The following is a 21,910-nucleotide window of genomic DNA, read 5'->3' as shown; positions in this document are numbered from 1 at the left end:
AAAGTTTAGTAGAGAGATCATAGTAAACACTTGGAAACAATAGATCTATTCTTCTGACTGTTTATAATGCTGCTGCCAGGTCTGCAATAATATTCCAATCTAATTAATGTATTGTTAAATTATTCTGAAATAAAATCTGCATATCTGAAATCTGGGAAAGCTATCATTGTGTTCACATTTCGTTCATTGTAGAGTGCAAATTGTATTTATTTTATACTCATTTCCTTTAACGAGAAATCTGAAAATTAGTACGTGACATCAAAAATTCAATCATACTTTACACTCGTAAACCAAACAAACCTAGTTGTTCAATTGCATGCACACTGTTTGACAAAATTACATCTATTGGAAAAACAAAATAAATCAGTGAAAAGGGCAGACCTGCTAAAAAATCTAGTCACTGGATTAAGTGAGCTGTAGGAAACCACTTTTAAAATGGTTCTGTTATGATATGCATTTATTTAACATAAAAATAGCATATATATTCTCCACTCTCCAATGCATAAAGTCATGAAGTGGTAATTGCACTCTCTAAAATTCCACATAAAGCAAAAAGAAATAATCGAATAAAGACCCTTGGATGACATTTTGATAAATTATATATTTGAAAGGAAAATCTATAGGAGAAATGGTTATAATAAGAGATCGAAACGCTAAGTAATTTAAGAAGAAATACAGACAGAATATGTGTAGTGACTACCATTGCAAACAATGAAGATATACAAGGATATGACTTCATTTAATATTTACTAACAAAGAGAGACCAGGGCAGAATAGGATATTTACTTTGTACAGTGTAGGTATTCATCCTAAGAGGTATCATAATGGAAGATAATAAAGCTTAAGTATGCCATTATTACTAGAAGAAATATGCGAGGCAAAGCTCTGGGGAAAGATTGTTTTGAAGAATTTTTATTTTACAAATTTTAGAATGTGTTGTGCTAAAAATTGTTAAACAAATGTGTAACCACGAAAATATATAATGGTGTTTGAAGAATGGTGTGACACTTCGTTCTTTATAATTTCCAATACTGAAGCATTTTTTTATGCTTGTTAATTGATTTTGCTTCACAATACACACTAAACTAAAATTAGCAAAGATGAAAATATTGTTGACAAGTTGGCTGACGTAAGATCATGGATGTTGTCGTTTATGGCAACATTATACAAGGTCAAGTTCACTTGAGGTAACTATATGGATTGGTATATCATAATGAAGAAAATTGTCTAAGTGTTACTCGGGAAAGCGATGCATAGTCATATTGTTTTGATCTGCGAGCTTTACTGGAAGCAGATACAAAGCCACAATTTTGAGAGATGGTAGAATGGAGAGTCTAATTGCATATCTAAGGTCGTTTATTTTAGTTGTTTATTTTAGTTTTACAGTTGGCACAAATTTTGGGTGATTAACTGGTTGATTAACAGTATGGAAGAAGGAAAGTTAACACAGAGTACAGATTGAGAGTATTGATAGATAAGACATTTGTGAGAGAAGGATGCATGGTGAACATGAAAGTATAGAGGGAAAAGATACAAGACAACATAAAGAACAAGGTGGAAGCAATGCCCAACATGCCTTGATTGAATGAAGTAAGGTATGCAAAGTCAGGTTTAGCATTGTCAGGTATCATTGATCTTGGATCTCATATCGTAGATGCTAACTCGAAGATATGGAAAACTACTAACGATCTTGAAGGACTGTAAGTTTTCATAAGCTTTTTGTAATTTCACGGGATTCAATTAATGATAAAGTGTTTTTTAGCAAGAATTTAAGGGCAAATTCAGATTCATTCTTCATCATTTGAGCAAAGATGTCGAGTAGGGAGCATGGGAAGTGATTCGTAAGGAGAATTAAAGTTGTTTGCAGTAGTGAATTGGATGCCCTAACATGGAATCGAATTAAGGTATATATCAAATTGAGAAGTAATCTTAATTTTCAGTTGTTTGAAGGGAAGAGATATTACGGCTACTCCACAAGTTTGCAACATTAATGCTAGACCTTGTTATCAATTTAAGAGACATCCATTTATATCCATGGTAGATAACCCCGCGAGTGTGTTTTCACCAAAGTAACAAGAATCGGAATCGGATTGGAATCGGCAAGGCTGAATCGAATCGTGAATCAGCCATGAATTGGAATCCAATCGGCCACGAATTGGCAAATTAAAAAAAAGCTTGAAATTTAGTGAGTAGCTTATTTCATAAACCCTTTATTGCTGATTCAATTCATCGATTCACAAAAAATTGTTTGGCTTGAATTGAATTGCTGAATCGTATGAATCGCCACGATTCTTGGAACTATGGTTTTCACAAACCCCAGAGAGAGTATTATATGTTGAGGACATAAGGGCTTATATATACTATAAGTTGGAGAAGATCAGAGATAATGATATAAGCACAGATCTAGATGAAATCTACCATGATGACAAATCTCTCAAACTAGGGTTTGAGCATTTAGGTAACATGAACATCTTACAATTTGTTGGTTATGAGGAATTTGATGAACAAGAATGGATAAGAATTGTATTGAGTAGAATACATGATGATATGTTGTGGATGGAAGATCAACCAACCATGATAACCAAAGAATTAAATGCTCAAGGTGGTTGGATTAAAGTATACTGGTACAATTCCAGTGGCAACTAAACTTGTGAAGAAAGAAGTTGAAAAGAACATAGGAACTAAATGGGATAGAAGGGAAATGAGACTGTCAAACATAAGACAAACAAATGTTAGGTTGGTTGCTAAGATACTTGGGATACAAGATGGATTACAAAACAAGATACAACTTTGTGGCAGCAAGAGCATTCAGATTGTATACAAAATGGCCGTAGACAAAGAACAATTTGATATACGCAAAATCATAAGACAACTGTAAAAACTCCTTCCCTGACTATAACTTGTACAACTCCGATTTCACCAACTTTTCTCACAAATCAGATTTTTGGCAATCTGTCAAACACTTGACAAACCAACTCTCCAGCAAAGTGATTAAAAATGCAATTATATTTAATGCTCTATGATGTAGCCAAAATGTATGTACCTTCCCTATTGTTTGTGCTTGATACCCTTTTTTCCTATGATGGATTCATGTAAATTTCTGCGTCTTTTCCATATCATCTAAAATACTGAAACAATACTGAAATAGAGATGCACAAACCAATATTTTTTTCTCAATGAAACTTAAACACCATAGTTCTACTTTAAAATTCACAACCAACAAACTTGGAAGAATAATTTTTTTTTTATATTAATAGTGACAGAATGTCTATCTATAGCAGATCCAATTATTTGTGAAACCTGTTGCTTGATTCTGCAATCCACATTGGCAGGCTGAATGCCGACTTGTCCCAGAAATTCTATAGTGGGCCTGTAAATTAAATTGCATACTTAAGGAATGAAATGCTGGTCTTCATAGGTGAATCACAGGCCCAAACCGGAGATCGCAGGTTGAAGTAACTTGAATGCAGGCCTCCCAAAACACACCTGCAACTGATATTCAGGTCACCACGCTGAGAATTATGAATTGCAGGTGCAAGACAAGATGCCGCCCAGCTTCTAAAGAGATGAATTGGCTTAGGATTGCCACTTATGCAAGTAACAACGTAAATGCTGCCTTCCAGATGTAAATCAGTAAACAATAATGCCCAATTTGAGCCCTTCGAATGCAACAGCAGGTTGATAATAATTCCTCAGTGAATTCACTCCACAGTTCCACAATATCACTTCCAGCAAAACAATCTCCTTAGACATAGACAACATAGTAGGAGAAGAAGGGAAATTGTTATACAACAGCAACAATTTGCTATAGAAATTCTCAGAATGACCCTTGTACTTCAGCAAGGGCACACAAATCAGAACTCAGAAAAAGCCACAAAGGCAACAAAGAAAATTAATTTTCAAGCGTGCTCTTCCCAATGAAATGAACTCTCATTTATAAGCTTTTTGTTGGCAGAAGTTTCCATAAAACTTTTCTTCAGAAATCGTGGAAGTTTCCCAAGAGAACTCAACACTAGAAACTTTCCAACTTGCTGTTTAGAAATATCATTTAAAGTTATTATTATAATAATATAAACATTATTATAATAATGAAACTCAATGAATAATAACTAAATAAGAGCTTAGCAATTATTAACCTTATTAACTGCAGGTGACAACCAACTGCCAAGCCATCCACTGCCCTGCCAAAAATTACAACTATTTTTCGAGTGAGAATTGGCAATCTTTCATGTAAGAATCTAAAGCTTTATAAATTTTTACCTAAAGATAAAAAGGACAGTTTGTTTTGAGTGAGAATTGGCAATCTTTCATGTAAAAATCTAGAGGATGCTATTAATATTGGAACTGATTTGTGTGCTTTTGACTGCAAACCTTATCAAGCTAGACTAGGGTCCGATAGTAAAGGATTTTTTGGGAGAGTCCTAGAAGTGGGAGATCATTTCTCACCTGTACCCCACTTAGAAGATTATTGGGAGGATTGCTTGAGCGGAAAAAAAAGTTCAAAGGAGGAGCCACTCTAGGATGTTATTATCACAAGTTTTGGCCTTTACATTGGAATTGAACCTTAAGGGAGTTCAAGGAGATGATTCAGTGATCATTGAACCCAACTACCTCAAACAACAAGATCCTTCCCCGCCTCCTATTGATTGATCTGAACTTGAAATGGATGACATAATGCAAATAAGTAATGGTATTATTGAATGCACCAAAGCATGGTTTCAGCATAAGAGGAAAGAAGGAACATCTTGGTCTAAAACTAAAGATACAATCAAGGAATCCCCTTCTTCCTCTAGGGCTAATGCTGTCTTTTCCACTGATCCTGCAGGTAGCAAAAAGAGGTCAAAGGCAGTGGTTGCTGAATTGGTTCCAAATCAGCCGGTTGTACAAAGGGCAAGGTCCAAGTCCAAGTTTAAGAAGCAAGTCAACATGGAAACCCAGGAACAAACTCAAATAGATCTTGATGTAGATCAAGAACAAGGTGAAGGTTCAATGGATAATGATCAACAAGTTCAGGCAACTTTGCATAGCGTTTCACAGGTTCTGGATTCATTGAGCACACCCATAAAGATCTAATGGGAACCAAAACTTCCTCATCTGTAGCAAATTGGTTGATTAACTCTGTGAGCAAGAAAAAAGAAGCTTGGTTCCAGTTTCCATACCTACAAGGGATATGGCGAAGAAATATACTGCTAAAGCTTTGAAGCCTAAAAGTATGAAAAAATCTACTCGCTTAATAACGGATGCCAAACCAGGGGAAGTAACAACATAAGTTGCGTTGCATAAGCCCAAAGATACTTCCGCAGATTTGAATGTTAGAGATTTTGAGATCAGAAGGGTAGGCCTAGGAGTATTAAATAGGGAAACCAAAGAACACTGGTTGAGTGAATCCACTCAGCGTATGTTAATTCAATCCTAGAAGGACGTAAAGAAAAACGATGATGGAGTATATTGATTCCTTGGATGGTTCTGGTGTTTTACCTCTAGTTCAAGCACCCCAAAGCTTTGATCCAACGTCACTTGACAACAAAAGGCAGTTGAACCAAATTCAATGTGGCAAAGTCGTGGCTCCAAAAAGGTAAGGAGTTTCTCAATCAATGTGTAACGGTCTTTAATGATGTTGATGCTTTGCTAAATTAAGTACGAGCGCAAATACCCTCTTGGGAAACAAAGGAAGCTAAATGGTCAGCTGTGGTTATACAAATCTCAGACGTAGAACAATATGGTGTGGAAAAGTTCTTTGCAGGAAACCCTTTCAAAATAGTAGATTTTGGCACACTATATGTGATAAAAAGAAACATGACTTGGAGATGTTTAATCTATAGGTCTGCTATTACCAATGCTCAAAGTATTGAAGCTGATATCAAACACATTTATATTGGGTTTACTAAAGATATGCAGATAGTAAGTCCTAACAACGTGATTCAATTTGATGCAGGGAACTCAAGTATTGAACCTTTGTTCAAGTCTTTTGAGGTTGATTTAAAGGTGACCAAAGAAATTGTTAATCTCGCGCCTGCTGATTTTTCAAAGGTAGCACAAATTGAGTCTATGTTGACCCTTTGTATGGATCACTTGCCAGAGTATGCCAAACAACTCAACATAATCAAATGGGATCTAGACATGTGGAATGCGCGATTTCTGAGCCTAAGAACTGCTAATTCAAGTGCACTCCATGAGTTCGTAGGTGTCTATTGCAGGTGGAAACTGGCACGTGATAAGGGTGACAATGAGGAGCAAGTTGGGAATGAAGGCCTTGGTTCCCCAGCTTAATGGGTTCCTTTATGTTTTGTTTTAAGTACTTTTGAACTCAGGGAATGCGTGTCCCATGTTGAACTTTTTTGTTTTACTAACTACTTTTGTTAATTGTTGAGGGGGTTGGGTTTTTAGGGAGACCCCCTCTGACGTAAAACTATTGAAGGTATTTTTGAAAGACTTATTAGGGGTTAGAAGATAAAGGAAGGAAAACATAATGGTTTTTGCTCTTTTTTAGTATATGCTGAATGTTATCTTTTTGATAGTGACAATAGAACTAAATTAATATATGGAATGTGGCAAATCATTTGCGATTGAACTGAGAATCATTGCAAGATGAACGAATTATGAGATTAATCTGAATTTGTGTGTTTAAGATTTGGTTGAAGAAAGTTTTTTGAAAATCTTTCTTTGAAATCTCTGATTGATTCTGATCTTTGTTAATTAACAATTTTCTAATTTGAATATTACTATTATCTTCTTACAAATCTATGAATGTTCAAACACAAGAAGAACTTTGTATTTTCTTTTTAAGTTATCATTTCTTATAATTGTTTGTCAATGGTCGCTTATCTAAGAATGAGTTGTGTCACCTTTAATTGTTTTCTGGTTAAAAACAAGATTGTGTGTTTAAGGATTCATTGCATATGCAACGGGGGAGTTGTACCTCATAAGAAGTCAGAGGAGGTAATTATTGAACCTACCCAACTATTGTGAACTTTGTTGCCTTCAAGATAAGGAGGGAGATAGTCTATAAAGAGTCATTATATGAAAACAAATCTATTCACCAACACAGTTGTATACAAAGAGGGAGTGCAAATACAGGTATAATAGCATAGTTATATGCAAATATGATATACATTTTGGATGGCCACAATTTTGCTAAGTTTTGAGATTTTGAAGATCATTTTTATACTAGGCCAATTTTTCGCAAATGTTGCCATCAATGCTAAAGGGGGAGATTATTGGCAAGTTGGTCGAAGTAAGATCGTGGATGTTGTCATTTATGTCAACATTATACAAGGTTAAGTTCACGTAAGGTAACTATATGGATTGGTATATCATAATGGAAAAAAATGATTGTTACTCAGAAAACAATGCACAAATGTATTGTTTTGATCTGTGAGCTTCATTGGAAGCAAATGCAGAGCTATGATTTTGAGAGATAGTAGAATTGAGAGTCTTAATGACACATCTAAGGCCGCTTATGTTAGTTTTATAGTTGGCACAAGTTCTGGGTGATTTTGGTTGATGAATCTATTTGACTTGTCAAATCAAGGACTTACGAATGTAGGGGCGACATCCTAGTTGTTAACTGTCACCTAGCAGATGTTAGTAGTTTTGGTAATGTGTTGATTAAACACAAGGCTGACTAGACAAAGGAGTTAAGGGAAATGGTATGACACCAAAGCTTATGCTATGATATGATTGATGTGTGAGCTTTGTTTATGTTGGTTAGATGGTATTTTGATGATCAAAGAAGAGCAAAGGTTTATATGCATGTGCAGATGCAAAGGACATCAAATGACTAATCAAATATTTGGAATATTAGCATAGTCACAGTTTTGGTATTTATATATACTAGTAAAGTTGTATATTGTTGTAAGAATAGTGAGCTCACCATTTTGTACACAACTCTTATCAGGGTTGAGGTCTCTAACAAGGACATATACACTATATGTATGTAATAAACTCCTAACAAGGTGAAATCCTTTTACAAGGTACTTTCGATTAGTGGATCATTTTGTGGGCACTATCGCCACCGGGGTTTTCCCTTGGCCAGGGTTTCCCTAGTTAACAAAATATGTTGTTATGAGTTACTTTGTGGTTTGCTTCTTATTGTTGTTTAGTAAATTAATATATGCAAATTTAAGGTTAATTTTTAATATCCATATTTGGGCCAAAAAGTGTTGGAATATTGATTCACCGCCCCATCCCCCTTAGTATTCCCTATTTCTAACAAATGTATCCTTATAAAGATAGATGAAGAATGAAGTGGATTTTTAGCATGATTTCTATTTTAAAAAAAAGGGATTTTGTATGCACTCAGCAACAAATCCAACTCATGATTATTCAAGTAATGAATGATAATAAACATTGATCTGTACAGTGGTGATATGTCCAATTGGGATTTTTTTGGTTGGATGTTCTCAATGAATTTAACCCTCTTTAGTAGTGTGTTTGATGGATCAAGAGCTAGGCCAGCACACCCTCTAATTCAAACCTTATTACTAGAAACACCATTTGTGCTAACTTCAATGTGGTAAGCTGTAACTTGAGTAAACGGTTGGGATAATGAACTTGTATAATGGGGATATATCTGCACCTTATGTTACGTCAACTACAACTATTCCGTCTACTAGTATTTGAAATATGCAAGCTCCTAGTTTTTTGTTGAGAATAGTAGAGCTGGCAAGAAATATAAAATCGCTTGTTTAGTTGCAATCATGATATAGGCATGTGAAGTTTACAACCTAAGGGTGAAGAAGATTATATTGTTTAGTTGATTTATTTTTGTCAATTGCATTCCTTTTCATTTTATGTACTTTTCTTATAGAAAGGCCATGCCCAATGTTGCAGGAAGAAAGCCTTTGCATGTGGCACTACGATAGAGAAAACTAAGTGCCACTTTATTAGAATAATATATGTATTATTCTTTGCTTAGTGGTCAATATTGTAGATTCTGTGAATATTAGATAGTTTCCAATTTTATGATTGTTTCATAATAGAAACTGTCTTTGTACAATAAGCAATCATTTATTTAATTCATTCATTATTTTACCAATTAATTGTGTAACATGGTATTAGAGCAATATCAATTTTTTAAAGCTTTTAGTTTGTTTTAAGAAATAATTGATTTTTAAATTTTTAGAAGGCTTTTGTTGGAATCTAGGTCTTCTTCATGAGTTTTTTATAGAACCTTTCTGGTTGCAAAGCATGAGTATTCTAAAAATTAATTCTAACTTGCAATTTTTGTTTTGCTTGGTCATCGACAATTCTCGTCTAAAAACACATTTCTCACGTTTTTAATGGTCGTAACCATAGTTCAAAATCTCGTTCTCTGCCACTTATCGGTGAGGAAAAAAATAAAGTTCTCGACAAATATCGGAGATAATTAAGCAGCTTCTTGGGAAAATAGCGGGAATTTAAAAAATGACTTAAATTTAATAAAAAATGCATTTTTTTGCAAAATTCAATAAGGATACATATCTAATGAGTTGGTAAATGAGTAAACAAACCAAGCAACATAATCTAGATATATATAAATGCAATATGTAACATAATTGCATCTTCATGTGAAATGTCCATGGCTGGCAGCCATATTCTGAGACTTTGAACTCTAAAGCAAACTAGACAGAGAAAATTGTCTTTGCAAAAAGATAAGCAAATACACATGTCAATTAAAATATGAAAATAATCTACATCTTCCTCTTCCCCGTCCCACTAAAATGAAAAAGAATTTAGAAAACTTACTTGTGATTTCAGGTTTTCTTGAAAATCTCTTCAAATCTGCTTCGAATCCACATCAATTCCACTTGTGATCGATCTACAAGGCTGCTAAAAACTATTTGTCTCAGCCAAAACCCTTCTCCTCTCCTCCAAACACTCAAAATTGCAAAATAAAGAATGAATGGGCAAGTCGCTAGGTGCCCTAGTTTTACTAGAGTCGCCCAAGAGAAGTAAAGTTATTGTGAGAAGTTCACGATTTATTGTAGAGAAGTGGCCAACTTATCGGTGAGAATTTAAGGTCTTCTTCGCTTGAATTTCTTGCTAGAAAAACCTTAAGTTTTCTCGTTTTACAAAAGTTATCGCGAAAAGTAGAGATATTTGCCACTTCTCGGAGAGATTTCAATCTATGGTCGTAACAACATTTTGTGGTTTTGAATCACAATCTTCTGCACAGATTAATCACATTGTGTTCATCGTTTGTCTCTAACTGTCAACCTGTTTTAGACCGTGACGAGATTTCTTCATTTAGTGTTGACGAAAAAACATTTCTTGAACTTGATGACCGTTTCTTCTCATTTCTTGTCTTGCACAAGCATAATTGTGGTCATTTTTTGTTGTAGATGACTTTTCAGTGTAGTTTATTTATTTTTTCTAGTAGCTTTCCAAATGGATTCTCCATATGATTTCCTCTCTTCATTTCGTCTTTTTAAATGCCATACCATTTTCTTTTTGTGCTGATCTTTGTACAACCTAGGTTTTTCCTCCACCTAGTCAACTAGGGTTCCTAAAAAATGCTTTTCTTTTTTGGTCTGATCTTATAGCCAACATATTCCTTGTGGGTTTTTTTGCAAAGGCTTCTGGGTCTTCATCTAAAATTTGTCTTTGCACCTCAAGATTCGTACCAAAGTTACTTCATATATATTTTGAATTATGTACATAAATCTGTGTTGGGACTTATGCCTCACATATGAGAATCTATTTTTTCTCTTTAGAGTTTCTCATTTTTCGTGCCTCGAAAAGCGTGCAGATGGCTTCTTTGACCAACATAATGTTGGAAGGTAGTTAGTGATCCAATGACACCAATTACAACACATGGAAGTAGAGGGTAATGACAACCTGTGTTGCTCGTCCTATTAGAGTTGAACAACATCAAGGCTACAAGTGCAACTGAGAGATAGCCATGCTTGTCAATCTTTCAGTTATTGATGATTAGTTCCCACCATCTGAGAAGATAGCTAGAGAAATCTAATGATGTTGAACGACCTCCAAGCAACATCAGGCAAGAGCCATGCATTCTTTTTGAAGAACCAACTATGATCTATCATGATGGATGAGTGCATGCCCTTACAAGACCATCTTGACAAAGATTAGGGACATCAAAGATGTTGAGGCCATTGGTCAAAAAATGGAGGAAGAGGATATGGTAGTTATAACTTTTAAAACCCTACCTAAATCCTACGAGGACTCCATAGAGATGCTAAACATTACCACAACTAATGCTGACTTTATGTTTTCAAAATTGTGTACCCAACTTCTATAGTAGGATAATTGGAAACAACAATTTGGTAGCAGTGCAACCTCATCCTCAGAACAAGCTAAATCCTCTCAGTAGAATGTCTCTAGTTAGCCTTAGGATGTAGCTTGAAGAAGGAGAAAGTTCAGTGTATCTTCTCCCATAATTTTTCTTTCTTGATAAAGGACTGTCAGAATCAGCTTGCTTTGCAACATTTTAAGCTGGAAAGGTTTCAATCAAGGGTCAATGTCACAAAGCACTTAGTGTAAAAAGGATTTGTGTTTTATGCTTTCATGGAAAAAACCCTACAAATCATGCGAAGTCTTCTCCTTCATACATACACTTCTTTGCTTCTTAACATTTCACTCATCATCATGATTGGTCATAGACTTCTCAACTTTCATTAATTTAGTTTTTTTTTGGAGGCAAAGGCAACGTGTAGATACATTTTGGTGGGAGGAATCTCATATTCCTCAATGTGCACTATGTTCTTGTATGAAAATTGAATCTTCTATCAGTGAGCTAGATTATGTGGTATTCTACTTAGCTTGATGTGGTTTTTACTTTGCACAAGTGTTTGATTGTTGATCATGTGACTCACACTACTGTGGCTATTGGGATTGAGGATCATGGTCTGCGTGGAGTTGTGGATTCGAGTTATTTTCTTGAGCATGCCTTTACAACTAAATCATTATCCTTTAGCAACCTTTGGCTTCAACGAAATGGTCATCTGAGCATTAATTATCTTGCTCATCTTTTTTAGGAAGATCTAGTTCTTGGATTACCTAAGATTCTGACTGAACATCACAAAGTTTGTGGAGCTTGTAAGGCTGGGAAGCAACATGGGACAGCATTCAAAGATGATGACTCATACATGTTGCAATTGGTTTATGTTGATGTATGTGATGCAATGCATAAATCTTTTGTTACTAATGCCAGGTATTTCTTGCTTTTTGTTGATAATTTTAGTTGTAAAATGTGGGGGTACTTTGTTATATAGAAATTAGATGTTTGTATTATATTTCAAAAATATAAGGCCTTAGTAGAAGAAGAGTCAGGGCGTCCTATAATCACTCTTAGGTCGAACGATGAGGGGGTGGGGAGTTTTGTTCTAGTGCTTTCTCTAGCTTTTTTCATACACACGACATCATATGCCTGGTGATCACACCTTAAACTCCACAATAGTACGATGTTGTTGAACATTGAAACCACACTATAACAGAATTCGCTAGGTTTCTGATAGAGCACAAGAGTGTTCCTAAGAAATATTAGGTAGAAGCAATGTTTACTATAGGCTATTTCCTTAATTGGTCTCTTAGACAAACTTTTAAGGGGTTCGACTCCTAGGGAAGCCTGGATTAGTTGCAAGTCTAAAATCAATCATTGAAAAGTCTTTGCCTCTTTACCATATGTTTGGATTCCGGATGCCTAATGCTCCAAGTTGGATTGTAAGAGTCAGATACTTATGCTCATTGTCTACAGTGACAACCACAAGACTTACCAGTTGATTGATGTAGACACTGATCGTCTTATCCTCAATTGTAATGATGTCTATGATGAAGAACATGAACCTTTTCAACTTTGGTTGTCTATGCATATTTATGAGTATCAACCTTTGAAGGTTATTGATTTGACTATCCATTTTCCATTTTGTTCATTTGATGGGAGGGATGATACAAACTTTAACTTTGACGATGCACTACTTGAATTTCTTTTGTATGATACTCTTGTTCAAAGTAACAAGAATCGGAATCGGATCGGAATCGGCAAGGCCGAATCAAATCGTGAATCGGCCATGAATCGGAATCGAATCGGCCATGAATCGGAAAATTTAAAAAACCCTTGAAATTTAGTGAGTAACTTATTTCATAAACCCTTTATTGCTGATTCGATTCTCCGATTCACAAAAAATCGTTTGGCTTGAATCGAATCGCCGAATCGCGTGAATCGCATGAATCGCCGTGATTCTTGGAACTATGCTCTTGTTGACCTTCCAGTTATTGTTTCTGCATATGATATTGACTCTTCTACTCTTTGACCTATATGGTGGGCTAAGACCATCAGTGATCTTTGTTTAGATGAGCTCATCAAGGCTATATCCTATAGAAGCAAGAACAAGAAGCAAAATACAAGCAACTTTGCTCTCATGGCCAACATTCATAGTACATTTGAGCCCCAAACTTATACCAAGGCTAAAGGGATTCTTGAGTGGGAAAGGGTATGGAAGTTGAATATGAGAGCCTTCTAGATGATAACACAGGTTCTTTTTGATCTTCCTCTAAGGAAGAAATCCATTGGCTGCAAATGGGTCTACAAAGTCAAGTACAAAGCTAACAAAATTCTTGACAAGCACAAAGCTTGTCTAGTTGTTAGGGGTTTCTCACATAAAGAAGGCCTGATTATGAGACCTTTGCTCTTACGACCAAAATGAGTACCATACAACTTGTACTTGCCTTAGTAGCTTCGTTTGGTTAGAAAGTCCATCAGATGGATGTGAAGAGTGCCTGGCTTGAGGGTTGCTAGAAAATAACATTAGGTGTGTAGATTAGTGAAAGCACTCTATGGTTTGAAACAAGATCCTCAGGCTTGCTACTTAGAAATTGACAAATACCTTTCAAAAAATGGTTTTTATAGGAGTCCATCTAAGCTTTTTCTTTAAGTCACAAACATTGGTAATGATATTCTTCTTGTTGTCTATGTTGATTTACTTGATTATTATTGTTAATTCGACACTTTTGATCGATCAAATCAAACACAACTTGTGTCAATCATTTGACATGACTCTTGGGACTTTTTCACTATTGTTTAGGTGTTGAAGTTTTGCAGAGTCAAAGTAGTATCCTCTTATCTTAGTTTGAGTATGCTTGCATTTTGTTGGACAAGTTTTTGATGCAATATTGCAAACCTACGTACACACCTTTGGAGAAAGGGTTGAAGCTGACAACCAAATCAGATTCACATTTGGGGAATGAATTAACATTTAGGCAATTGGTGGGCAGTCTCATCTATCTTACTGCTACACCGGGTCTCAGTTTTCTAGTGAGCTACATTTTTCGCTTCATGACAGCCCTTTAGCTTGATCATTGGGTAGTAGTGAAGCGTGTGACATGTTAGGTGGAGACTTTTCATTTTGATCTTTTGTATGGTAGAAGTTACAATCCTAGACTTATTGGTTTTACCGACTTAGATTGAGAAGATTCCATTGATGACAAAAAAATCAGGTTATGTTTTCAATTTGGGATTTGGTGTTATCACATGGACTAGCAAGCAGCAGCAAGCAGTGTTACTTTCCTCGATAGAAGTTGAGTATCGAGGAATAGTGAAGGCAACTTGTGAGGCAGTTTGGCCTCGGAGGATGCTTTTAGACATGCAAATGTCTCAAGAAAATTCTACTCCCTTTACTGTGATAATAAAATTGATCAAGAATCCAGTCTCCATTTGAGAACCAAGCATGTTGACCTTCATTGTCATTTCATTTGACAATTGGTTGAAGATGGATCAGTTCAATTGCTTAATGTTTGGACTACGAATCAGACAAGTATTCTCACCAAGTGTCCGAGCTCCGACAAGTTTGTAAAATTTATGGGGCAACTTGTAGTTGATAGATTGACTAGTAAGGGAGGGTATTTGAATTAAATCTTTATTCCCTTAATTTATGGTCAATATTATCGATTTCGTATTAGAAACATCTTTGTACAACTAAAAATATACTTTTAACGTATAAGAACTATTGGAAGATAAATTTATTAATGATGACAATGAACGCTACATGGTTGTAGCATTATCATGGATGGACTTCTAGTTCATTAAGTGAAACCCTATCTCAAGTAGCACTTTTAAGGATGTGGTAGCATTGCATACCTGTTTGAGATAGAAGTGCATGAATCTGCATTGTTCAGAACAAGCTCTCTTAACAATAGTTCAGAACTCCATATTTTGACTTTTGTTTTTGATACCATGTATGTCATAATCCCCAAGCTTTCTACACCTAAAGCATTTTGTAATACATATATGTTTAAAAGTGTTGTTTCCTTCGGTTGAAATATGTTTGATTAGTTTACTGTGTCTTTAGAGCTTATTTATTGACAGTGCATGATGGTAGTTTTAGATCCTAAAGAATCTCTACATTTCATTTTTTCTTCAATTTTCAAGTCTTTGTCAATTCTTGGTGGAGTACAAGTGCCAAGTTCAAGTCTTGTAACTATTCTCTAAACTATATTGCGAAAGCCAATCTTCTCAAGAATATTTGAGGATCTTAAGTTGGACTCTGCATCTTTGCAATCTGTTGAGCATTTAATTTCCCTAAAAACTAATGCCCTATCTATCTTATGAGTGATATTGATGAGATGACAATGTCTAATTTTTGCCCACTATCCTTGATAATCGGCCACCCTTGTGGTACCATGTCATTTTCATTTCCCCTATTTGTACATTTATTTTGGAATAGTATGTATTCAAGATTGTAGTGTTTTGTTTGTTTCCCCCACTGTCCTATGTGAAGGTCTTGGTTGTGTAATCTTGGACATGGCTCTCCTTAACTGAGGAGAGCAAACAACTTGAAATTTTCATTGAATGGACAAAGAAAATTTTGTGAATGCCATTATTTGCTTCATCTTTGTTGCGTAGATTGAATATATATACCATTTGTTTTAGAACTGAACATGCCACTTTGCATTTCTCCTTATAGATAATTCTTACAAATTTCATAGGTACCAACTCATAGAAGACACCAGTCTCCTTGAAAATGATTTGTGGGCACCAACTTACTGGAGACACCTATCCTCACAAAATGTAGGTACTTACCACCATAGCTAAGCACTAACTTAGCAAGAGACACGAATATCTTCTTTAGGAAGCATCATCTTAGAAAACAATTCCACATTATGAATGTTGCTTCTTCAACTTATGATGGAAATTTCAATCTTTTCAATTATTATAGTTTCACTAGTCTGCTTTTTATGTTCTGCTCTCCCTTTGTGCATTTTACTCATTCAATGGATGATGGTTCTATATATATATACCCTTCTCACAAATATGTATTGATTGAATAATTATTCTTTCCATACAAGGCTGCTGGTATAGACACGATATAATCTATTCTATTACACACTCTCTTCTCTCCTCAATTCTCACTTTTTATATCTTCCTGCTCTACGAAGAGAGCCATCCCTTTGAACAGAGGTAGCCTTTTGAAAAGTTATTATAAAATACAGTCGCATCTCTTAACAAATTATCCTTTCACAACGGGGTTGGTGCCTTCTAATTTTATTAATATCTGCTCTCTAAAGTGATCACTGCTATTATGAATGGTGATTAATCCTTCTATATTCATCACTGCCCCTCATAAGTGATTCACTGCCATAGTACAATTAATCTCACTGCTTTTAAAATGATGATGATAATCATCATCTTAAAGTCTTAATCACTTTACATGAACTAACGTTTTATATATAACTGTCTTGGGTGATTGACTACCGAGGAATATGTTAATTGTATGGGTTTGACCAGAAATAACAGTTTATTGTATTGTGTCTTTCCAAATGCACAAGGGTCAGCCTGCATCATAGTTGACAGAAGGAACCCTAAGTTGCTGGTTCGGGTTTGGGTTCAAATTTGGGGTTGAAGATCTGGTTCACCAGTATGACAAAATTTTGAATTGGGGTTTTGGTTTGTAAGTACAAAAATCTGAATTGGGGTTTTGGTTTGCAAGTCCTCAAATGCTTATTACTTTTTTCACTGTATAGAGAGCTTGTTTGTTTGTAATTAACATCCTACATGAAAAATGTTATAAAAGTAGCTTGCAACTCCCTTCATTTATTGAAGATATTTTTTAATGTTTAAAATATGATCTCTTGCTATAGAGAGCTTCCTATTAATCAGGTGGGACATTATCAGCAATTGGATATGAAATAAAAAAATTAACTAGAAGAAATCTTGAGGGCTTTTTAAATTTGATGTAATAAATATCTGAGCTTTAGCAAATTTTATTTTATTATGTAAAAGAATTAATTCAATTTCTGAAATGATTGTTTGCTGCACTAAATTATAGAATGTTTCTCAATGGAACTGTACCTGGTTTGCACTTGGTCTGCCCTGGTTCAACCTAGGTTCAGCCTGGATGAACCAGTCTGCCTGGATTTGAACCTTTGTCAAACCCGCAGGCAAACTGGACCAAGATGGCGAACTGGTTCAAAATTCGCCTTAACTGAAGCGCTAGGGGGCAAGCCAAGTAACTTATGAGGAAACACCAAAGTAGATAGAGATTTTGTGTAGCATGAGTTAACTCGTGAATAATGTCTAGTGGGCTTGGGCCTTCTTTCTAACCTCATTAACGATTGCCTTCCATCATGGATAAAATGCTCTTCATGCCTTTGACATCAGTGACACTTACACATTCTTTCTTGACATAAGTGACAACTATAATATTTCCAGGAGGAACATAAGTGTTTTTCTAATTCAATTAAATTATATTGAAAAGATGAATATGAGTGTGTTCCGATCAGTGTTAGCACTAATGAGTTCAGTGTGTAAGGTTTGGTTTCAGGTTGCAAGGCATGAAGCTAACCCTTGTTCATTTACTACCATATTTTCTTTCTGTTATACTAGGTCTGTTATGCAATCTAGCTCATGAGATTGGTTTCAGAACTCTCGTTTGATGATTAACTGGTTGCTTAATACTTTTGACCTGTAAATGCTTACATTATAATGTTACCCTGTTAAACTTATTGTACATAAATAACATTCGCTACATCTCTTCCTTTATTTGCCAGTAGTGTCTATTAGTATATGCTGGAATAGTACTAGCTCTATATTGCCATTTGACTTAATAGATATTAATTACAAGTTTGCCTGGATCAAGGCAATGAATTCACTCTCTTGGGGTTCTCTTTGTTATGGAACTTTACATTGCTGTTACATGTGTTACAGGAAAAGAAGAAGTTTCAAGATGAGTTTGAAAGCTATAAACGTCAACGGAGTAATAATCTAGAGGTATTTGATGATTATCTAATGTTTTCATTAGCTTCTGTTCTGAGACACTATTTTGGTCTGCCATTGATGAGTATGCTCTAAGGCTTTTAGCAGAATTTTCCCAGAAAATCTTATCAATTTTGCCTTTCCATAATTATACTTGTCAAATAAAATAAACCACACAATTATTGTTTAATACAGGAGAGTTATGTTCATATGTTAAGGGCCTATTCATTTTCTGTTATGAAAATCTGGGGATGCCAAATGCTCTTGTATCTGTTATATTCCCTTTTGTTCTGCTTTTATTACAGTTAATTTCAATGTAAACTAAGCTTATGATTTTTCTGGAGAATGAGATTGAATGGTCTGTCACAGGTATGCGCTTCATCGCTTGGCGAGCTTTCTGCCGAGGCTCAATTAGATGAGAGAGCCATGAACTATCTGTCTGCGGTAGACCAGATTGAAGAGGTTTCAAATTCTGTAGCCTCAGATATGCCAACCATTCGTTCAAGTGCTATTGATATTTCATCATTGGTTGCACCATCTGTAGGAACAGCAGATGTTTTACCTATAATATCTTCTTCAGGCAGTGTGTCAACTATTGTAACTGTAGCACCTGGCAAAACAATTCCATCTGCTCCAAGTATTACTACTGCAATTAGTACAGTACCAGTTACTACTGCACCAATTATTTCAAGTACTGCTGTTACTGTTCGACATCCCCCTCGACAGGCTCCTGCACAAGGATCAAGTGGAAGCGCAAGTATTCTGTCTCAGGTAAAAGGCAGTGATGACAAAGAACAGCAGCTGCATCAGGGAAAATCTACACTAGATGATAAAGAGGTAAGGAAAATTGATTATTTGTTATATGTAGTTAATTCTAATTGTTTACTGTGCATTGAGCTTTTACTATTCTCACATAATTTATTTGTTTGCTGTGCAGAAATCACGAAAAACAGGCAGGAAGATAATTCGTCCTCGAATAGAACGAACAAATCAACAAGATTCTGCAGTGGAAGCTGATGGATCTGAAATGGAAGCAGAGACTGCTGAGGAAGGGAAAAGTGGAATACCTGCAGAAGTAGAATCCCAAGGAGCTGTGCATGCCCCATCTGCTTCAGTTGTTGTATCAGAAATTTCAAGTTCACCCTTTGTGCTTGGCACATTACCAGCAGGTCCTAGTGTTCGAAAGCGTCTTCATGTTGCCTCTACATCACACGTAGATGATGAAATATCTGCTGAAGTAGACACCAAATTGGATTCAGCACCATTTCAAAAGAGGGCACGAGGTATGAACACACAAGAACTTCTTGATCAAGGTGATCCTTTATTTGAGAAAGCAGAAAAGATTCCTCCAATAGAGACTACACAGGAGACAGATGAAATGGACAACATTACAAATCAAGGAGAGTTAAAGGATAATCTCAAGGAAGAGCTGTCTGATATGGCTGGCAATGGTAGTAAAAGGAATTTAGAACCAGAGGAAACAATGTCAAAAGACTTAAAACGGCCCCGAATAAATAGGTATGATGACTCAAAGCTTGGGAAGCAACAAGAAGCTCAGGAGAAACTTGACACTGAGGAACATGGCGAAGTAGAGAAACCACAGTCTTCAGAAAAACCAAAGGAAATGAATGAACCACTTGAGGAAGATGGGTGCCAGTTAGGTAAGGTTGATTCTAGTGAAAAAAGACTTGAAAAATTTGAAACTTCAGTACAGCAAGATATAACTGAAGAGGTTGAGATGCACTTGGTGGAAAAACAGGAATCTCCAACCATAGTTCAATCATCGATTGAGATCCTTTCTGGGGGTGATGATATTGGGAAGCAGCAAGAAGAAGGTTTGCTAATTGTGGAGGTGGTTGATGGAGCTGATGCTAATACTTCTGCTTCTAAAGAATCGGAGCCTCAAGGGGTACATTCTGGCATTGATGTTGAGAATGAAAAAATTGTGACAGATAACATTTCTGCTGAAGCCATTGAAGGCAGTCAGCTCTCTGATACACCAGATGTTGAAGAGGGAGAGATTCCTGTAGAATTAGATGATGTTGAGATTGCTTCAAGTAATCTGGATAGTTTCACAGGAGATATTGAGCTAGTATCTCATGATGAGGATAAGCGTGAAATGCAAGGTGAAGGTTCTGCACAGCTAGAATTTGTCTTGCCCTCTGAAGAAATGACAGAAAATTTAAATCAAACTTCCACAGACTTCGATCGAAATTCTCAGCAGGCATCTGTAGTTAATATTTCTGATGCAGCAATGTCAGAACAAAGTTCTCAGCAGGCTCGGGGAGTTAATATCACCGATGCTCAACTGGATAATGATTCACAGCAGACATTAACAGCTACTGCTTCAGATGTAATTGTTGAAGATAAAAACAAGGCTGATGTAGGAAGCACGTCTAGTGAAGCAGTACAAGAAAGCGCACGTGCGAGTACAAGGATTATAAACTTAAGTGATAGGGCAAAAGAGGGGAAACAAATAAGAGAACGGGAGAGGGGAAGGAATATTGGAGTCTCTCCATCACAAATATCTAGAGGTCGAGGAAGAAATGTGAGGGGTACCAAGGTTAGTCCAAAATTTATTTTTGGCAACTCTGATTTTTCACAAGAAAAATATATATATTTTTACTCTAAAATAAAACAATATCTAGCCTAAATTTGGCACCGAAATCTTAATATTTATAGCTTTACTTATGTTGCCAATTTTATTGAAGAGTCTCCAGGAACTCTGTCAGCAATTCTGATAGTTATTTACTTAAGAGGGATGTACCTACTAATGCGATCCATAACAAATGACAAACTACTAAAAGAGGGGAATCTAAAGAATTGAGGAATAAAATAGAAAGAAAACAAGTGAACCAAACCAATGAAATCTATGCAGAATTAAATAAATGGAAATGGAAAGGGTGACTATTAAGAAGGGTGAATGAAATAGCTTTACCATTTTTAATAATTTTGTTAAACTTGAGATTAGTGATTTGATATTAAACTTTGTTTTTAAATGCATGTTACAGAGAGGAGGCAGTTTGGCTCGCGGACGTGGCTTTACAAGAGATGATTCGCAAGGCCAGTAATAAAGATTATTGTATCTTCAATCCAAGTGCTCTATTATTATATTTTAAGAACATCAATTAATCGTAGCCAAAGCTTTTCTCAGGTTGTATATAAGTGGAGTTTATGTATCAAGCAGAAGACTGGGTAACAAACCATTATTTTTTCAGGCTATTTCTCAACTGGAAAGAATATGAATTTAAATTTCACATAATTTTGTTAGGTAGCTTCATCTTTATTGCAAATGCAATGTGAATCTCCTTTGGAAATAGATTTTTAATAAAATTGAAGCAGTAAAATTTTTGTAATAGGAAGCCAAAAAGCTTCTTTTGGCGTCGTCTGTTTTACAGCATTTGTGTTGGCTTTGATCCTGGAATCTTTGAATGGTTTGCTATTAAGCTAGTCACTTTGGTTCTTATCTTTTGAGCATTCTTTCCTCTTTCAAATTTGCCACTGCAAGATTATTATGGATTGGTTTCATTTAAGGAATGAACAAGTGAATGTATGCATTTGGTCATTTATTGCATGTCTGGATGATAAATTCTTCGAACAATGTATTGATCTCAACATGAATGTTGCCGAGAACTGTGTAAATAGCTTTTCCTAATTTGATTTCCCAGTAGAGATTACTATTTCTAATATACAGTTTGGAAGGTGTTTGCAGAGCTACAT

The 21,910-nt window shown here is 35.6% G+C and overlaps 1 protein-coding gene across 1 annotated transcript in view; it reads left to right on the top strand.

The window, feature by feature from the left end:
* NUA (nuclear pore anchor) overlaps nucleotides 1–21,546 on the top strand; it is a 158,605-nt gene extending 137,059 nt beyond the window's left edge. Inside the window, exons 46-49 of the mRNA XM_089796895.1 lie at nucleotides 18,143–18,205; nucleotides 18,560–19,027; nucleotides 19,128–20,753; nucleotides 21,202–21,546. Coding sequence (XP_089653021.1) covers nucleotides 18,143–18,205; nucleotides 18,560–19,027; nucleotides 19,128–20,753; nucleotides 21,202–21,261 — 2,217 coding nt within the window. The 3' untranslated portion in view covers nucleotides 21,262–21,546. The remainder of the gene's footprint in view (nucleotides 1–18,142; nucleotides 18,206–18,559; nucleotides 19,028–19,127; nucleotides 20,754–21,201) is intronic.
* The last annotated feature ends 364 nt before the right edge of the window (nucleotides 21,547–21,910 follow it).

Source organism: Cupressus sempervirens, chromosome 8 (assembly GCF_028749045.1).
Source record: "Cupressus sempervirens isolate cs-2001-9-10 chromosome 8, ASM2874904v1, whole genome shotgun sequence".
Taxonomy (NCBI): Eukaryota; Viridiplantae; Streptophyta; class Pinopsida; order Cupressales; family Cupressaceae; genus Cupressus; species Cupressus sempervirens.
The sequence above is the reverse complement of the archived record's forward strand: the minus strand, read 5'-3'. Positions and strand labels throughout refer to the sequence as shown.